This window comes from Varanus komodoensis, unplaced genomic scaffold (genome assembly GCF_004798865.1).
Source record: "Varanus komodoensis strain SLA01 unplaced genomic scaffold, ASM479886v1 scaffold1, whole genome shotgun sequence".
Lineage (NCBI taxonomy): Eukaryota > Metazoa > Chordata > Lepidosauria > Squamata > Varanidae > Varanus > Varanus komodoensis.
This window is the reverse complement of record NW_025335268.1, coordinates 137,875,279-137,894,626: the sequence shown is the minus strand read 5'-3', so window position 1 is coordinate 137,894,626 and position 19,348 is coordinate 137,875,279. Positions and strand designations below refer to the sequence as shown.

General features: G+C 42.1%; 1 protein-coding gene across 5 annotated transcripts in view; it reads right to left on the bottom strand.

Moving 5' to 3' along the window:
* Positions 1-19,348, bottom strand: part of LOC123032206 (isopentenyl phosphate kinase-like) — a 36,805-nt gene that overhangs the window by 4,582 nt on the left and 12,875 nt on the right. For 3 of the 5 annotated variants that reach the window (XR_006416454.1, XR_006416455.1, XM_044447928.1), the window contains exons 2-5: positions 6,755-6,872; positions 3,786-3,845; positions 2,878-3,039; positions 729-813 (exon numbers count right to left, since the gene is read on the bottom strand). Coding sequence is in view for 3 of the 5 variants with exons in the window: in XM_044447928.1 (XP_044303863.1) it covers positions 729-813; positions 2,878-3,039; positions 3,786-3,845; positions 6,755-6,872 (425 nt within the window). In the remaining 2 variants the exon portion in view is untranslated. Of the gene's footprint in view, positions 1-728; positions 814-2,877; positions 3,040-3,785; positions 3,846-6,754; positions 6,873-13,052; positions 13,106-13,976; positions 14,496-19,348 lie in introns of those variants that run through there. The other 2 variants (XM_044447951.1, XM_044447942.1) reach the window with 2 other exon arrangements.

The window sequence follows — 19,348 nt, the reverse complement described above, 5'->3', positions numbered from 1 at the left end:
ATTTACCCTTAGCATTGCCAGCACATAGTCGAATCTGGTTGGCAACATTACGTCATGCCCAGTATGTGATCCCTGATCAGCTCAGTTCAGAAGACGAAGGGAAAAAACACACCAGAGGAAAAATGTGTAGCAGCAGAAAGCCACAAAGGTGGTAGAGTTCAGGGTACTTTTTAAGGAGACTGCTACCCCAGTTGCCACTTTCCAAACAAAGTGCTAACTGGGACTGGGGACCCTCATTCCTACTAATTCCTAGATCCTTGGGACGTATCTACACCATCTAGATTACAAGCTTTTTTAACAACCAGTGGTGTTCATTTACTTTATAGCACTGCCTATTCTATTAAAGTGCATTTCAGTATGCCCGCATCCCTTTTAAACCACTTGGAAAATCTCCCACCCCCCAGAACCCTTTTTAACCAGGGCCAGATCTACTATTAGGCAAAGTGAAGTGGCCACCTTAGGCAGCAGTTGCTGGGAACAGCAGCAGCAGCCTCCTGGCTGATCCTCCTAAGCACTCAAGCAGTTCCACTCTGCAATGTATGCCACACAACAGTCCTGCCCCAGGTCAACTAGCCTGTTGCCTCAGGTGTGGGGTGAAGGATGCTATCCCATTGCCAGTGTTGAAGGAAGGTTCAGGTGCCAAGTCAGTCAGTTTCTGCGCTCGTTGGGATACTGGCCATTTTTCCTTGTGGTGCTGACATGGGCATCTACATCTACTTATTTTGTACCTGGGGTGGCAGGTGGACAGGTGTAAATTCCATTCACATCTGTGAGAAACACAACCCGCTTAGGAGAGAATGTCTTAGCCAGAACCTGCCAGAGGGAAAAATAGAAATATGAGCACATGAAATTGCCCTACTACAATGTAAACTGCGTAGCAGCAGCTCTTCAAGATCTCAGCAAGATAGTCCTTCACACCACTGAATTTTTTTCACTAGATGCGCCAGGGGCTGAGGCCTTCTACATGCAATGCATGTATTTCCCCATTAAGCTATGGTTTTCTTGAAGTAGGCAATACAAAACTTGCGAGTCACACTGCCACCACCATCACATTGCATTAGTCTTGTATCTGGAAATGCAGAGAAATTAATGTGGGACTAACTACCTCAGAGAAGGAACCACAACAGTGAGGACTTTCTGCAGCTCAGTCAGTGGTTTGTAAACTCTGTCATTCATACAAAATATGTATTTATACAGTTTCTTATGAGAGCACACATACCTCTTTAAGATAAAAATGTGTATTACTGCTTATCAGTGGAGTTCAGACATGATTTCCTTTGCATGTGATTGCTTTTCTTAAGAGTGTACAGTCATGCAACTATGGGTTGTTTTTTGTTTTTGGTTTTGGTTTTTATTCTTTGCAAGCTTCCCAAGCTTCTTCCAAAGAAGCCCTACATAAGACTGCAATAATTTAGCTTGGAGGTTACTAGAGCACAGGCTACTGAAGCCAAGCTATTCCTGTTCAGAGAGGGGTATAGCTGGGCCACCAGCTGAAGCTTATAGAAAGCAGCCAGTGCCAATGAGGCCACCTGAGCCAAAAGTGAAAAGGGCAGCTCCAAGAAAACCTAAGTTACAAACTTGCTCATTCAGGAAGCAAGCAACTGCAACAAAGGTATCACGGTGGGCCTCGGACAGATCTGCCTTGTCTGCAGGACTAGCACATAATTGGTCCCAAGCAACCTTGACAAGTCACCCTCACTGCACTGAATATACATGACAATACCCACACACAAGCGTTCAAATGCCTCCACTAAAGGTTTTCTGCATTTGCTCTCTAACTGGCCCATGGAAGAAAAATGTCAACTTCCTGCAATGATTTCTGCATTCCACAAATCAACCAGGAGAGCCAGCCATATTAGTCAGAAACCTTCCCGGAGTTTTCTGAAAACCATCTGAATCCACTAGCCTCTGGGTGTGGACCATCTTAATAGGCCCCAGGGAAATCACAGAAATGTAGGCTCAAAGAGGCTCAAAGTCTAAACCTCAGCAGTCAGTGATCTGACAATGAAGAAAGGACGTATTCAATGTCCCCACCTTCATAGCACTTTCTCCATGTCCGTTTAAGAAGAACAAGTCTAGAGTATGCCCTGCTATGGGATGGGCCAATGACATGTTGGGGCAGTTCCATGGTTATCATGGAGACCATGAAATCCCAAGTTGCTCAGAACAGGTGTCCTCTGCATGAATGCTGATTTCCCCCAGAACCAACATTCTGGGGAACTTCAACAGCACATCTGAGATCATCTCCATCAGCTGAGATAGGAAGAATTTGGAGCAGCTGGATGGGACGCACATGAAGAGAATCACCAGCATGGCCACTGACCCAGCAGAGCAGTAGTCAGATCAGCAGGGAGCATGCAGGGGAGATCGAATTCCTATGAACTATAGCAGCTCCTCAGCTCTCAAATCTCTGCCATGTAGTTGAACCAAGTAGCCCAGTGGGCAGAATTGGAAGAGTTTTACTCCTCTCTGCTTATCCACACAGGTCTTGGTTATGCATGCCAGTTCAGCCACCTCAGCCACTGTTCCATCATAGATGAAGGAGGCCTTACCCTGAACCATTATGGCATTTAAAAACAGCATCCGGAGACCCAAGGGCATGATAAAAGAGCAACAACCAAACATGGCACAATCAGTTCTGCCGGAGATATGGTATCTCTCTTAACCCACAGTCACACTAATTGACCTCCGCCCCCAGCCCTGGCCCCAGCTTGGCCTCATATTGAACAAACAGAACAAAGATGACGTCAAGTAGAGAGTAGAGAACATAATGTAACAGCAATAGTGCATGTGCATTAAGGCTAAATGCACATTAAGGCTAAATACCAAGTGCTACTATTGCTATGGATGAATAACCAGCCTCATCACTCATCTCACCTCAATAATTGTATCACCAGACAAGATGCAGCAGTGCTGTTCCGCATCCAGAGCACAATCGCCATGTAAAACTGGGATATAACCTGCATCTAAAATGTCCCTCACTGCTTCAACACCAGCATGGATGACATTCTTGCATGCTGTTTTCCAGGTTCCAAAAGGCTGTAAGAAAGGAATGTTTACATCTGTTGTCTATTTGTCAGTAGTGCCCCACAAAATCAATTAAACCCAATTCCATATGTGGAGATAAAATTCTTAAGAAGCTGTGATCAGACATTTTCATACGTAATAAATAAAATAATTTTATAAGACATAATGCAAAACTGAAAGTGTTACTATTTATAAATTAAAGGGAAAGACCACTTGAATATTAAGGCTACAAGTTAGTTACCTTGTGTTCTGGGGATGCTGTCATCCCCAGAATGTGGTTGGTGTTTTAATGCATCAGGGAATGAACAGCAAAATGTTTAAAATGTCCTTGCCTTCTAACACTTTCCCTCAATCTTTCCTTCTGCAAATTTTCTTAACACATTAGTTTATCAAAAGGCAACTATACAGATGTGTTAGTACTGTAATATAGAAATGTGCTTACATTTAACAGATTAATAACCTAAAAGGCAGGTGTAATTCTTAAATTGGTTGATATTGTATTAGGAGCAAGATGTTTCAGCAACTTATTTAGAACAGATTTATTTATTTATTTATTTGGAATTTTTATATGCCGTCTCATCGCTTAATGCCTCGGGACGGCTTACATAAAGCTAAGGCTAAGGCTTGTGATAATTCATCATTGCCGAACTCCAGCACAGGTCCCATTTCCTGAGCCCCATCTAAACATACCTCCCATATTTTCTTCCCAAGACATCATCACCTAGAAAGAGACAAATTAAAACAACTGGTCTTCTTACCGAAAGGCCCACTGCTGGAACGCCACATTTTACCAACTCTTCAGTCACCAGGTGGTTCAGCTGTAAGAAGGAAAATAGGGACTCTGAAACTCAAAACGCTTTACTGTCCCAGTTTATTGTTCTCAGCTTGTAATATTAATACTTTTGGATTATAAAAGCAGGACTGGGGGCGGAGGACAGGAGGCATATAGAAGAGCAACAAAACCATCCAGGTGCTTTCCTTAGATCTGTTTCAGATATTGCAGAACATATGGAGGCACCAGATCAATTTACTGTGTGATGTGGTTCTTAGGCTGGCCTCACACCTGGACATACAACAGACGGGAAGAGTTCTTACCGTAGATTCTATTGTGCCTGAAGTCAAACTGGCCTAAATTTAGTCTTCTCTATTTTCTCCAGAAGATTTTTTGTTCAAATGGCAAAACACTGATGCCCAAGGCAAGCCCAAAACATGAGGTATTGCTATTCTGCTACAAACTACAGTAGCTACACAGACACCCTATACATCGAAGTGATTTTAGCCCTATTCTTCAAACATATGTCCTGATATAGCAGTATTAACCTGATTCAACAGCAGGTTATTAGCCAGTCAGCCCAGCTTGCCACAAACTACCACTCCCTGTACCAAAAGCAGGACCTGTGCTTTAGTTTCTCTTAAAGTGAAGGGAATAAAAAAGAATTACCAAAACAAAACCAGCAAAAACAAAATGGTTTCAATGAGATTTGACTAGAATTGTCTAATTCTTCTAGTTTTACAAATAGGATGACACAAATTTTAAATGTCATTATGCTTAATTACCACCATTCCAAAGGTTCTAGTTTAGCACAGTTCCTTCCTTTAGCACGTTTTGGGGTTTTTCTCCCCCCATTTTCATATACAACCCTTTCCCACACACACCACCCACCCACCCACTCCCATTGTCTCCCCTTCAGGCTTCCCCCTCCTTTCATCATATTAACCAGTATTTAAAGACCGAGGGTGTTATGTACGTAAGTAACCAGCTTCAAAAATATATTTGAATCACAGTATGACAAGCCAGTGTGCAAGAGGTAACATGTAGAAAGGAACATGGAACTGTAGTTTAGCACAGACAGAATGTAAGTCTGCAGGATGATGTTGCAGCAGCAAAACATGATTAAACCATAAAAAGCTAGCACAATTTTAGGCATTAATGGAGCTGTAATTCCCAAATCACAGGAAGGAATCGTTTTATCTAATTAGAATGGCACTTGCCAGACCTCATCTGGAGCACTGTGTCCAGATCTGGCAGCCATACTTCACCAAGGATGCAGACTAAATGGAACAGTTTCAGAGAAGGGCAACCACAAGGCTGTGGAAAACATCCCATTGCAAAAGAGGCTTCGGCGAATGGGGCGGCATAAAAATGTTTTAATAAATAAATAAATAGTAAAGATTAACAGAACTGGACATGTTGCGAACTGCCCAGAGAACTTTGGTTATTGGGTGATACTGAAATGTAACCAATTAATTAAAAGTAAATGCAAATATGTCTGCCCAGAAGAAAATAAGATTATAGGAGACCATGTATAATTTCCCTTCAAACACTGGAAAGGTTGTCTTATAGAAAATGACAATGACTTGTTCTCTTCTAGACTGAATAGGGTTGTTAGAGGAGGGTAGATTTTGGAAGAACATTAGGAGGCAGGTCTTCAGGTAAGGGCGGCTTGATGATACAGACCATTACCTGTGGGCTACCCTTCACTGAAAGTCTTCTAGCAGTGGCTGGTTAGGCACATGCTGGGAATGGCTGCAACACTGTATTTCAAGCAGCAGGTTGGACTAAACAATCAACCAGATCACCATCAACTCTATCACTCTTTTTATGCCTGCATATTTCAGAAATCTGCCCTTCTTTGGCATTTTACAGAGAGTGTATCAAACTTCATCCCAATGAAATTTGGCTCCATTGCAACAATGATAACGTTTCATTTTATCACTCAAAAACTCTAACAGTCTTTTGAAAGGACCATAGAAGCACTGTGGGTGTACTTCAGGAAAAAAGCTCATTAGTTATATTTTGTCTGAGAGTAAATAGCTTCAAGATGCTTTAATGATCTCTGATATTCTGCTCAGAGGCTAAGCCAATTTGGGTCTGGGACAGCTGAGGTTTCAGCCCTGCTTTTTAATGCCAGCTTGAATGTAATATAACCATTTACGACATGGGAGTAGTCATGCTAGGTACCAGCATTAGATTCCTCTGGAGACACCACGTGTTTGTCTGAGGCTGGACAGTGAGCTATCGCTGAAGGCTGCAGACAGATGCTTTGGCCTCTAGTCAAGATGGAATCATTGCTATGATATGATGCAATTGTTTCCAATGGAGCTATCAGTCAGTACCATCTCAACCAGCCACCTCTGCTCACTGGAGCTCGAAAGTAGATGTTACTTTGATGTCTTCTCCCACTTCCATCCAAATATCATAATGTTGGTTCTGGGAGTGTTCCAAAGTTCACTATCCCTAGACACTGCTACCATGAGCCTTTTCTCTCTTTTATCCGCCTCTGTCTTCCCAGAGTTGGGGAGACCATACTTTGCAAACATGTGAGAGAAGGTTGTTGGTTGTGCAGCCTTCATTCCATGAATATTGGTGGACTTCCTTTTGGCTTGGCTTGCTTTCTAAGACTGGTCCGAGCACAAGAGGAAATCTGTGAACACTAAAGGGATAGTTTCTCCTAAGTTTCTTCCTGATCCTAATCCATACATATACAGATTATTAAACATATTCCAAGCAATACATTTTGCAGCCACAAATTACACCAATTTGTGAAGTAATACATCATCTTAACACATACCCAACACATGGCCATGTCCCATCCATCTGTCAGACTTCAGTGCACCTGACATAAGGACTCCAGCAGGAGCTGTGCACAGCACAGGGCTGGACAGGCTATTTGAGAACATTTACAAGACTGCTGAATGAAGTTGTTGAATACTAGACATTGAGTACCTTGGTGACAGACAACCTTGTCAAACACAGTCCCTGTCTCAAATTGTCACTTGCAGCTGATCCCGCTGATGCCCCTGAAGCGACATTCTTTTCTTTAGCCTGGAAATGCCCAAAGGAGCTGGAATGGCAAAAGGCAAATGGTTAGGTTGGACAAAGATAGCTGGTTGTCTTCCTCTACAAAGCTTCAGAAAAGGTGAATTTGTATGCTACTCCTCTGAGGCAGCTGAAGTAGACGACATGGACAGGTTTTGCCCCGCAAGGGAAAAACAAGCTTGCACTGGTTGTTTATGAAACACTTCTGTTTCTCTGAGGTATCTGGAATGTCCTTCTGATCTGCTTTGTCAAAACTGCAATGTGTAGCCAAGCTGTGGGCCAATTCACTTGGTCATCCGTGTCTCCCAATTGCTTCTCTTGAGCACCACTGCAAAACCGCAAAAGGCACCTCTTTGGGTGATTTATGAAGTGGGCTCTTTGGACGGTTGTCTGTATGACACCCTTTCTACTCAAGCAAGAAAACACCCCAGAAGTAGCGATGTAGTAATCTCCAGGCTGAGAACTGGTCTTGGTAGATCACATTCTAAGAAGCCAGTTCTTTTGGCTATGTATCCTTTAACAGGTGAGAAAGGATCCCCAATTTCTGGTCTGGTGTAACCTTAATGGTGAGTAGGGTTGAAAGACACACAATTCCTGAAGACAATTCTCTTCTTCTCCATGGCCATTTAATTTTAATGATGAAGAGGCACACCTCCTCTCTGATAAGAATGCACTGGGGGTGAAGCTAGGGCTTAAAATAGGTATATCATTTGCCTGATACCTTTTTTTTTAATGTCATACAGAGAAGAAAAGTCTGAGCTCCAAAATCCTCTAGGACAGGAACACAGTATTTTCTCATCTTTCATTTTTATTTTAGTAATTTTTATTTTTAAAAGATACAAATACAAAAATCATAAAATAAAGAAAAAACACACTTTATACAAAACAATTATTTTAAAAAATCACCCTTAGTGCAGCTCTCCACTGGGACCATCTTTCTTTATGTGGTGAGTAATGGGTTGGAGTTGCTTTTATTAGGTTTTTAGAATCATTGTTATTTCAGCCCCTAACTGTCTGTACAGAATCTCTCAGGGGCATCTAGTCCTTTAACTTGGACAAGCCTTCAGAGAATTAGAACCATCACCTGCTAACACAGCCCTCCTCTCAAATTGGCCTCAAATTGCAGAGAAGCATTTCACTTCCAACAGAAACACAGTCACGTCCAAAGAAAACTTTCCAAGCAATATATATGAACCAAGCTGTTCTAACTTTTAGAAAGAAAACTCATGAACAAATTAGATATGATGCCTGATACATAAGGAACATCTCTGATCAGAGTTTCATTTGTTTTTAAGTTTGCTGCAGCCTTATGGATAGGTGGGGGACACTCAAAATCGGATGAAAGCAGTAACACTGTCTGTGTGTGTTTAATTCTTTCGCTTTGAACTATTTTTAATCCCCCGTCCACATACAAAATCTGCTGCTTTCTCACCCACTATGCAGGTACTTCCTCATTACAAAGAAATAGGAAAGCCTCTGCAGGATGAGTTTTAGTTCATAGGATAAACAGCACCCTTTCTGTTCCAACCAAATTTGGAGCTTCTCCCTTACAATGGCTACAGTAAAGTTAAAATTATCAACACACACTTCACATGTTTTCCAAATCAGATCAAACTTGGCCCTAAGAAACCGTACCTAACTACCTGATGTACATTACATGGAATGTATAGTATGAGGGTTATTAAAGTCTGCAATGAAAGTGGATACCCAGAGTCTCATTGCTGGAGGCAAAATTAGGGAGGGTCTAGACTTACAAGCATACGGGGCAGACATAATTCATCAAGCCACTGCACAGTAGCAAATGCTTTTTCATCACAGTGTCAGAGCTTCTATGAAGCCCCAAGTGCCCCATTGAATTGATTGTACAGCAGTGATTGTACAATGAATTTCCTTTAGCACTTTTAATGCATTCAAGATATAAATGAGAGGAATCATTCAATATCCCAAACACTTGTGCAGGGCCAGCTGTACTTTTCCTTGTTGATTTCTTTACTGAAAAATTACAACTACTGGAATCTTTCAAACAATAGTGTAGCAGAGTCAGTGCTTACAGGGGTGCAGCACCAGCGTGTTTTTATCAGTAGGGATACTGATGTCACCTGCCATCCCTTGCCAGATTTCCTGCTTCTTTCTGAGTTTAGCTGCAACCCTCACAGTTGCTGGGCTGGGGGAATGAATTTTCCTGGCAATAGTGCATTGCTTTTACTGTAATGAAACGCCAAGGTGTCTGGGTCCTGGATGGGCAGTAAAGACCCAAGAGCTTTATAAAATACCATTTCCTGGTAAAGAAAACCAGAACTGGTTTGGTGATATGGATCAACATGGCTGTCTGAATTTCTGACATCTTCTTGGGACCATGGCTATGGAAACCCTTGCGATGAACACCTATACTTAGAAAAGTTTACACTATGGCACAGTTTCTAAAAGGGCTCAGCTTTAATGCCCCTCTGTCTGGAATACAGGTACACAGGTGTTCTGGACCAGTCCCAGGAAGACAACAATGCCAAAGGCTTGATCTACAGTGGAACAGTGCATTTACCACTTTAGACTGCAGGTAAGGGGTGATAATTTTTAACACATTCCTATATTTAAAACTCTCTGCAATTAGTAAATTAACACAAGATCACATTGGCTGGGATAGAAACTTTCTTCCTGCTGGGTTAATATTTTATATGCATGGATTCTGTTGTTGAGATTTTTTTGCTTTTTCCCCTCAGGAAGCATTCATAAACAGTACCTCCACCGACAGTTCAGAAATGTCCAGTGCATCACCTCAGAATGTTATCTTCACCCTCTGCATATGTACATCAGATATGAGGTGAGGCTGTCAAGATACCTCATTCAATCATTCATTCACCCTCCATTTCTTTCCTCAAAACAACACTGTGAAGAAGGTTAGACTGCAAGTCAGAGATGGGGTCACATTCACCCAGGGGGCTTTTTTGCAGAGTGGGGACTTGAACCCAGGTCTCCCCAGTCCAAACCACCAGCTACTACACAGTGATTCTTAGAAGCAGGCAATACAGTGGCCTTGTCACTTGTTGCCCCTCACAGGATTAACACAAGTGTAAGGGGGTCATATCATCCATGCACTGCTATATCTCTGTCCCCATTATTCACTCATTAGTGTAACCCTATGAACCATGATGATGATTTTCATTTCTTTTATGCATATGGATTCCCAGTACAACTTAAATATTGCACAGCTCTTAAGCACATGAAGGTAATGACTGAATAGGGCTAGCACTAATTTTATTTCCTAGTTTTACTCCATTTTCCTTCTCTAAAGAACAAAAGACAAAAATAAAGTTTTAACTGCTTCTGTTGTCAGCTTGTCTTAAAGAAATGTTCCTGGCTTTTTTAGCTGGAATGGAAAAAGGAAAACATGCAACAAAGCCAAATGACTGTACATAGTAAGACCTCTCCAAGGAAGATTGTAATTCTAAGCTAGCCCAGTCTGACACAGGAAGGAGGAATTAAAGTCAGCTTATATGTGTGAGAAGAAAGCAACCACTTTTCTCTATCCCTGTGGAGAAGGCACAAAGAAATATTAGACTGATAGGAAGAGAAGTTGCTTCACCTATTCTCTCGAAGTTTACCAGGCAGGAGCAATTAGAATTAAAGGGTACCTGTTATTTAAATTCAATTTGGCCTTTTCAGTGGAAGCACTTGACATGAGTTATAAACAACCTGGCTTGACTAATTTGCAACTGAGACCCCAGACTTGATCAACAACCACCCCTCAAGATTATTCCTGATGAACACAAAAATGAACAAGGCAGACAAATAAACAGTGCAAACAGACTGACAGCAGTATTGATCATGATGAGCAAAAATTACAAGGGCACAGGTACTAGAAAGTAAATGATGTGTTTGTTGAGGGGGAAAGTACAGATGGTTTCAGTAAGCATAGAGGCCTTAATAGATTTTGACTGCTGATTAATAGTCCAGGAGGTGTAAATCTAATCATGAGAAAGCCAGAACAAGGGAATAATGTTCCCCTTTTGTTGTCCAATTTCAGCTGGTGCAAATCCAAGTCTTTGAAGTGAAGATAATGGCAAGCAAACAGTTTTCCGCCTTGGACATTAATGAAGCCCAGCAGGCTCCTGTCAATCTACTTTGCTGGTAGATCAGGTATCCCCAGATGGTCCAAGGGGCTGTCTGTGATATGTTTCTCTTCATGACAGTGAATGGATAATCTCTCGTTGCCTTAGGCCAGTCATGTGCTTTTTAGAGTCATTCAGCATATTTTTTCCAGGCATGTCTCATTTTACATTCTATAGCCTTGGACTTCTCTCTTTTCATGTAGCAACTGTTTTCTATTTTGGGGAGGCCATTCTGAATTTGTGGCCCAAATAGGCCTATTCCAAATTGGACCAAGAGAGAAAAAGGTGCATAGGGTGAGGATGGATGGAGGGCCACCGCAGTTCGTGGGTCAGGAGCCTGACTGATGAGATATTAACGGGGAAGGGGGCCTAACCTCTGCGCATCTGGAGATCTTGGTCAATGCTGTCATTAAGAGGCAGAGAAAGGCTTGGTTCACATTTCAAATAATGCTCGGCACCACTGCAAGCATAACCTCACATGGCCCAATCCAATATCATAGTAACAGAAGGTACATGGTAGCAAAGTTCTAACTTTAGTTATTTTTTATGACTGGGATCCAACACACAGCTAGTTCTGTACTTGCAAGGGGGCTTTGGACTTGTATCCTAAGCAGCAACACTTGCTGACAGCTAGCATATAATAAAATATACAGGGGGCTCCTTTTCAAAGAAACAGACATACACATATACCAGGCCTAAACAAACCTTCGCTCTCTGGTTCCCCACCCTGGGGTCAAAACATCAATTCCATATTTATGCCATACATAGTTGCATGAAGTTAGCTGAAACTAAATTCAAGTTCACTACTGGAAGAAGTGACAGAAGATCAGTTGTCAAATGTCACTGATAAAAATAATATAAAGATGCTTCTTCCCATTGCATCTCGGAAATACTATGCCCACTGATCTTCTATTTTATATACAATTGTATATCTTCTGAACAAGTTTGTGTTCTCTACGTATCATCCCTGCCTAATCTTAAACTTCAGGTTCCCTTAAGATAATTAATTGTCACCCTTTTCATAAGGATACATAGAAAGGCATAGTGGTATTATTTTTATAGAAATGTATTATTTGCCAAAAATTGATTGAGCTGTCATTTGTAGCTTTATCACAATTGTTATCTGGTCCATACATTTCTTATTATCAAGCTGCTAGAACTTCTGGCCTTCCACAGTACAAATGGGGTTTTAAACCTTTGCTACTTTTTCCTGCTCCCCTTATAAGGAACTTCATGGGAATATTGTACTATTTGCTCATGTATCAACTCTAGCTTATCTTCTTTAAAAGTTTACTTTTTGAGACCAACAATGTGTAGAAATATTGGAAATGGTAATATAGCTCTGACTTCAGAGAACTGTACAGTTGGGCACTTCGAAGACTTCTGCTCCAGTGAAAATCCCTGGTCATGATGCCCTCGCTCTTCACTGTAGCTCCCTATTTGCTCATCTGCCCTTTCTTCTTGGCCTACACGGGGTGATCAAGAGAGAGATGACAGAGAGGAAGAGGAGGAGCAGTAGTGGCAAAAGCTGGTAGCAACTGAGCCATTAGGTGGGTGGAGGATGACCCACTAGGTGGCACATGAGAGAGGAAGACCATTGAGGATCTCTTGCCCCAAGAGCTCCTCCAAACCTGGCAGTAGTATTGATTTTCCTTCCTGTATTATTTCAGCAGGGTTTTATCTTATCCCCTTGATGGTTTATAGCTCCATATGAAATCTGTTTTTGAAAAACCATGTGAAATATGATGTGAAATCTGTGAAATTTGAAAAACCCTATGAAATATGTTTTCCTGTACAGCATCACCCAGGGAAAACATTTGTCTTTCAAGCAGCCATTTTTCCCATCCAAGAAGTAGGCAATGATGACCATAAAAAAAATACGAGGGTAATTTAAATAAATTCTACAGCCAGAGCAAGGATAATTTTTGACTCATCCTTGTATTTTACTTCCCTGGTCTGAGTAATTTATAAAGTAACTCTCACTGCACTAGCTGAATCAGGACAGAACTAGCAGTGGAGGCAGCAGAGAACCATCAAGGAATACCAAGTATAAGCACCTGCCTAACCATTCTCCCTCCAACATATGTAGGGAAACATACCTTGCTCGTGTCCTGGCATCATTATATGGAGAGCTTCTCATCTGCGGTCAGAGCTGGGTAGCAAGAGCAAAGGAACACTCAGCATAATGAAACTAGCATACAAAATTCTATATCAGCCTTCTCCAACCAGGGCTGGACTACAGGTGCACTCATCCTCAGCCAGCATGCCCATTAGACATGCTGGCTGAGGTTGATAGGAATTGGAGTCCAAGGGCGCTAGGGTGGGAAAAATTGTGCTATATGTACAGAAGGCAGGTGGGACCATATCCCTGATAGAGCTCACACTTTTTTAATGCATGTTTCAGGTCTCTCCCAGGCATCTCCAGTTAAAAGGCAATCAGGTAGAAAATGAGCAAGGGGACCCTTCCTGGGACCCTGGAGAATTGCTGTAACTCAGAGCAGACAATACTGGACTAGATGGGCAAACAGCCTGACATGATATAAGGCAACTACACAAGTGCTGTACACATGGCTGCTTTTAGTGACAGACCATTATTTATTTATTCATTTATTGATTTATTGATAATATCTCTGTTCACCCTGAATGAACCCCTGCTTGGATTGCACACAGCCACCCAGCCTTCATATGAAGCATAGCTTTTGTATGCAGAGACGATTGTACAGATGCAGACTCCAGACTGTGGAAGTATTTGAACATTGCAAAACTTTACAAGAACACCCAACGTTAGGATAACACAGCCCTTAACAGAGACAGGCATTTCCATATTGTAGACGTAGTCCAGGGAACTGTGGGCATGGAAAAGGGGAGACACTCAAGCAACCAATGAGCAACAGAACCAGTGCCTGTCTCCTGCTGGGTAGAGAAAATCCACACGGCTCTTGACGTTCCTGAGGGAGCAAGCCCACAGAGGCTGCCCTTTCACACTGCCAGCAGTAGTATTTGTTTACAGTCAACTCCCTTACCCTTTCCATGGTGCCAGCTCCAGTAAAAATTCTTTTCACCACAGGCCTGAGGTACATGCATGGATCTTACTGGACCCCTACCATATACTCTTGAGATCAGGCGAGTGGCCCCCAGCATAAACAGAAGTCAAGGAGACAACACTGTGTGTGTTTGGTATTGCCATCATCAGAGGTTCTAGTTTCTGGGCTCTGGCACTTTTAAAGGGTGAATTGGGTGAACGGTGTAAATTACCCCTGGGAATGTTTATCACCTCTTTATAAAGTTATTTATAAAAGCATCTTCAAGCCTGTATATACTTGGTATATAACCTTGGTATTTGGCTTCCTAAAAAGGTGTGAACAACCTAGCTGATTGTCTTCCCCTATGTACACCACCTCAGCCCACGGAATCTCCCAGGAAGGCTTAGTCATTTCACAACCAACGGCACATCATCAGGTAGTAATGTGTAAAGCAAGCCTTTGGGTAGCGGCACCCACCCTCTGGAACATGTGGCTTGAGAGGCAGATGCAGCGTCAAGCTCCAAAGCCTCTTGGAAACATTTGTTCACTCAGGCTTTGACCGAGCTCCTAACTGTGTTTGTTCCAATGTTTTTAAGGCACTTTCAATTCTGTTTCATACTGGTTTCTATGATGCATTGTATATGTTTCATGTAAACCACTTGGCAAGCTGGGGATATCAAGTAGCATGGCAGCAGCTCAAACAAACAAACAAACAAACAAACAAACAAACAGAACCGGTAATAACAATAACCCTTGAATTAGTTGCATTCTCATTCTTCAGAAATAAAGAAACGAAAGCCACTGCAGGCCTCCTCTAAACCAAGGAAAATATATGATGTTAATTCCTACCAAAGAGGAAAACAAACAGAACTTCTGTTAACATCACTAGCGAAATTATTTCTGTAGTAGTTTCAGTATACTCTCAGGATTGCCAAGACATCTCTCATACTGCCTTGTCTGACAATGTTAAAAGCTGGAAAATAAAACTGAGATATTGAGACTCAGGAGTCACAATTGTGTGGGCAGGGGCTGGCCCACACGGTGTCATGCTTATTAATGTCACAGAACCATCATGGAATGAAACCAAGGGAAAATGTCCTGTGTCACTACTCTAGTAATATGAAAAGGGCCTTTTGGTCAAGGTGATTTAACAATTCCTTTGCAGGAGCATGAAAGGCTAACAGTTCAAAAACAAAGAAAAAAACAAACCTCTGTAAAGTATCAAAAAGTGCATACATGGGGTGGAACATACAGAGAGGGGCTGCCATCTTGCACTTATCCATGGGGGTGATGAGAGCACCACCTTTACAATTAAAGTGTCAAGATTTAGGTCATTTAAAAAGTCTCACTTTATTAATTAATTTGCCTTTAAAAAGGACAAACCTGGTGATATGTGTGGCCTATCTAAACCTAGAAAAGATCACTTAAGCCTTAACAGTAATTAGAACATTAGAAAAAGTAAGTAGAAAATTATGACAACTTATTCCTACAAGTTCACCTGGGGCTCAGGTGAATTTCTAGCTGAATACATGTGGTAATATCATGACTGATTATCTAGATGAGGTATTTCTATAATCCAACTTATATAGAGGACATAATGGTATCCTAGCAGTTTATTCAGAAAGCTATCCTCTAAAATGTATGCAGGTAACTAATATTAACATAATCTTTCAAATGAATGCGTTTACAGTGTAATTGTCAGTGATTCTTGGAATTGTAGGACTGTGAGTTGCATGACTTTGTTGTCTAAAAGGTAAAGGTAAAGGTTTTCCCTTGATGTTAAGTCCAGTCATGTCTGACTCTAGGGGCGGTGCTCATCTCCCAGCATTCGTCCACAGAAGTTTCTGTGGTCATGTAGCCAGCATGTTACCTTCCCACCAAAGTGGTACCTTTTTATCTACTTGCATTTGCATGCTTTCAAACTGCAAGGTTGACAGGAGCTGGGACGGAGCAACGGGAACTCATCCCGTTCTGCAGATTTGAACCGGTGACCTTTTGATCAATCAGCCCTGCAGCACAGCAGTTTAAACTACTGCGCCACCTGCATTCCTTTCTTCTAAATATGCATAAAATTGTAAATAATCAAAGGCAAATAGCAGATCCAGTCTGTGCATGCATTATATTAGTCGTGAAGTCATGTCCGACCCATCACAACCCCATGGACAACATTCCTCCAGGCTCTCCTGTCCTCCACCATCCCCCAGAGTCTACTGAAGCTCACACGGATGGCTTCAGTGGCTCCATCTCGCCAACTTATCCTCTGCTGTCCCCTTCTTCTTCTGCCGACAGTTGTTCCCAGCATTAGGTTCTTCTCCAGTGAGTCCTTCCTTCTCAATGCAATAATAAAAAACTATGTACACACAGTGCTTCTGTGTGGATAAGCTTCAGTATTAACCAATATATGTAAGGATGAATATAAAGCTCACCACCTACATAAATGTTTAGGGTTCTCTATAAGGAGGGGAGTTCCATCTTTACAATGGAATTTTGCTCTTAACATAGCATCACTGGTAAGGACGAATGTATGTGCTAACATTTTAGGTTAGTTTTGTTTTTAGCCTGAATGCATTAAAAAGAAAATCCTGCAGATCCCACTGATTGCAACACACCAACATTTATTTGCATGCTTTCTGTCTAAATTACTTAATCCTGCGAGGAAAGATCTCTTTCCTCTTAGAGTATTAGATGCTACTCTCCAGAGCCCTTGTATCCCACTAGCCTGGGCAGAGAAGCCTTCGGACTGTTGCTAACTTCCCACGCATTACACTCATTTTGCCAGCTGCGTTGAAAGGCATTAAGAAATAGCAGCATAATCAATTAGCAAGACAATGTAGCTAATGTTTTCCCTTCCAGGATCCACACAATTCTGTCATCAAAAGGACTGGCTATAACACTGATTTATGCCAGCAAAAGAGAAATCCCACACTGACAATGCTAGGGAAAGCTAAGCCAACAAATGCACCAGTATTGATATTTCTTCCACTTCAGTTCCTAAGGAAGGACAGCTTCCCCTTAATCATAGGAAGAAAAAAATAGAAGCCTTCAGAAGAACAAGATCCATGTAAAGGCAGAAAATGCATGGGCTACTTTCCATGAAAATACTCAGTATTTCTGGCAATGCTAATGCTGACTGGGTTCAAAAACTATGGGTTGAATGTTGGCAGGGGTGAGGAATATGCTCATGACAGCTTCCATGATGTTCAAACCCAAACCATGGTGAACTATCTATAGTTCACAATCCAACAGCAAACTATGGGTTCTCTTTATGAGTTGTTTATGATTGACAATACCATGGTTTGTTAGTGTAGCAGGATTCAGACAACACAATAACCTTGTGAACCTAGTTTCTGTGGCATGATGATGGCATGGGGAAAAACCATAGTCCAGTAATTGGGCGTATACTTTTTGTGCAAAAGGTCTGAGGTTTGAACCCTGACCCCTCTACTTAAAAGGACCTCAAGTAGATGAGAATATCTGCTTTCTGAGACTTTGAAGAGCTGCTGTCAGTCAAAGGAGACAATATGGATCTAGATGGACAGGTGGCTTCAATGGATATAAGGTACCTTCCTATGTTGCTAAGGCTGATGGTGTATATATAGTACTAATGAGACACACGTGGCCACTGTCAGTATGCTGTCACCACAGATTCTTCTTTGTTTGTTTGCTGGCAGTTGCTTTCCCAATATTGGCAATACAGTGCATAAGAGGCTGTAAGGCAAAATCCTATGCCTGTTTAGGCAGAAAAATCCCTACAATTCCCAGCTCGCCTCAGTCAGCAGGGATTTTTTTTTTTTTAAGTTCTGTCTGGAACAACCCCAGACCATTCAGAAAAGTCCAATTCAGAAAAATTCTTTGCAGTGCATTTGAGAATAGAACTGCCAGATGCTACTTGGTTCTTCAAGATTGTCAAAATGTCTTTTTAGTCATTTCCTAGAAGCCTCGGAGGAGGGTTCTCAGAGTCTAAGAAGCATCTAACATCAATATAATTCAAGTAAGGGTTCTCAAACTAGGTGCACTCCGGCTGTTCAAGACTTCAGCTCCCAGCATTTCTGACCACCAGCTATGCTAGCTGGGGCTGATGGTAGCTGAAGTTCCACCATGGCTCCAGCTGAAGAATGCTGCAAGTTTTCTGTAGGTTCCTTAGCTACTCAATCAAACCAGCAATGGGCAAAGCAGTACTAAAAGCTTATGTTAAACAATACTGGTGCTGCTGGTTGCCTTCTGCTTGCATCCAGCATTCATACCCATCTTTCCCTTCCTGAAAAAGCTCAGTCAGGTTCAACAGGCAAGAGTCACACAAATTAGTGAGGCCTGCATTAAGGAGTTGGGGGACACTGAAGGCTCTGGTTGTCAAGGAGGGGCTAAAACCATGCACCTGTTGCGAGCAAGCAGCCAAGGTTTATGTCAGAGTGCCACAAATATTCTCCCTTCACGAGGGTCCCGACCTTTTCAAGCATGTTTATGACAGCCAGCACCCATTAAGTGCTACCCGATCCTCTGCTAATGCAGCAGTTACAAAAGGACCACAGGGGCTTGCTTGACTGCTTGTCGATGGGATAAACACCTTTGCCAGGGGAGGAGGTTGTTGAAAAGGTGCACATTTCCCGTTTGCTTCCATGGCCCAGTTGGGCAATCAGACTGAATTTTAATGTTAGTGTTAGCCATAATGACCTAATGCCAGCAGCATGCTTTCCTGGCTGCGGGGAGAAAAGCGGAACTGCTGCTCTTAACCAATTGCTGCTGTTGTTGAATTGCCCTTACCATGGAGTGTACAAACCATAATGCAATGGGTTTTTTAAAAATTAACTAAAGGTTTCTAGAATGACAGGGCAGTGTTGGGGCTTTGCATGAATAATCGGTACAATCTTCTTCTGGTTCCTCTCCTAACAGAGACTGGTCATTATCAGTTTCTGGAAATGGATGAGTGGTAGGTGCCACTGCTTACTTGCTTACTGACTCTCTGCCTGTCAAGCAAGCAGCTGGTGGCAATGGTGAGAGCACGATGGGGAGTGATAGCAGCTGGGCAGTGCTGAGGAAGGGCCCATGGAGGGTGGCTTGCCTCCTCCGGTCATTCAAAGCCCTGGAGCAGGCACTGTGCATGAGAATGGGGAACTAATTTCACAATGCCACTCAGCCAGTGAGCAGCAGAATTTGGGATGCATTGAAACCCACCTGGTTAGGTTGGGTCAACAACTGTTACTTGAGTGTAGCCAAATATTTCACAAGTCAGCAAGACCAAATGGTAATGAATGCTTTATATTAAATCATGGAATTAATCACTACATTGTGGATATCAAAGGCAATACAACTTCTTGGGCAATACATTATTCAGCACCATTACTGCTAATGTAACTTTCGCTGCACTAATACAA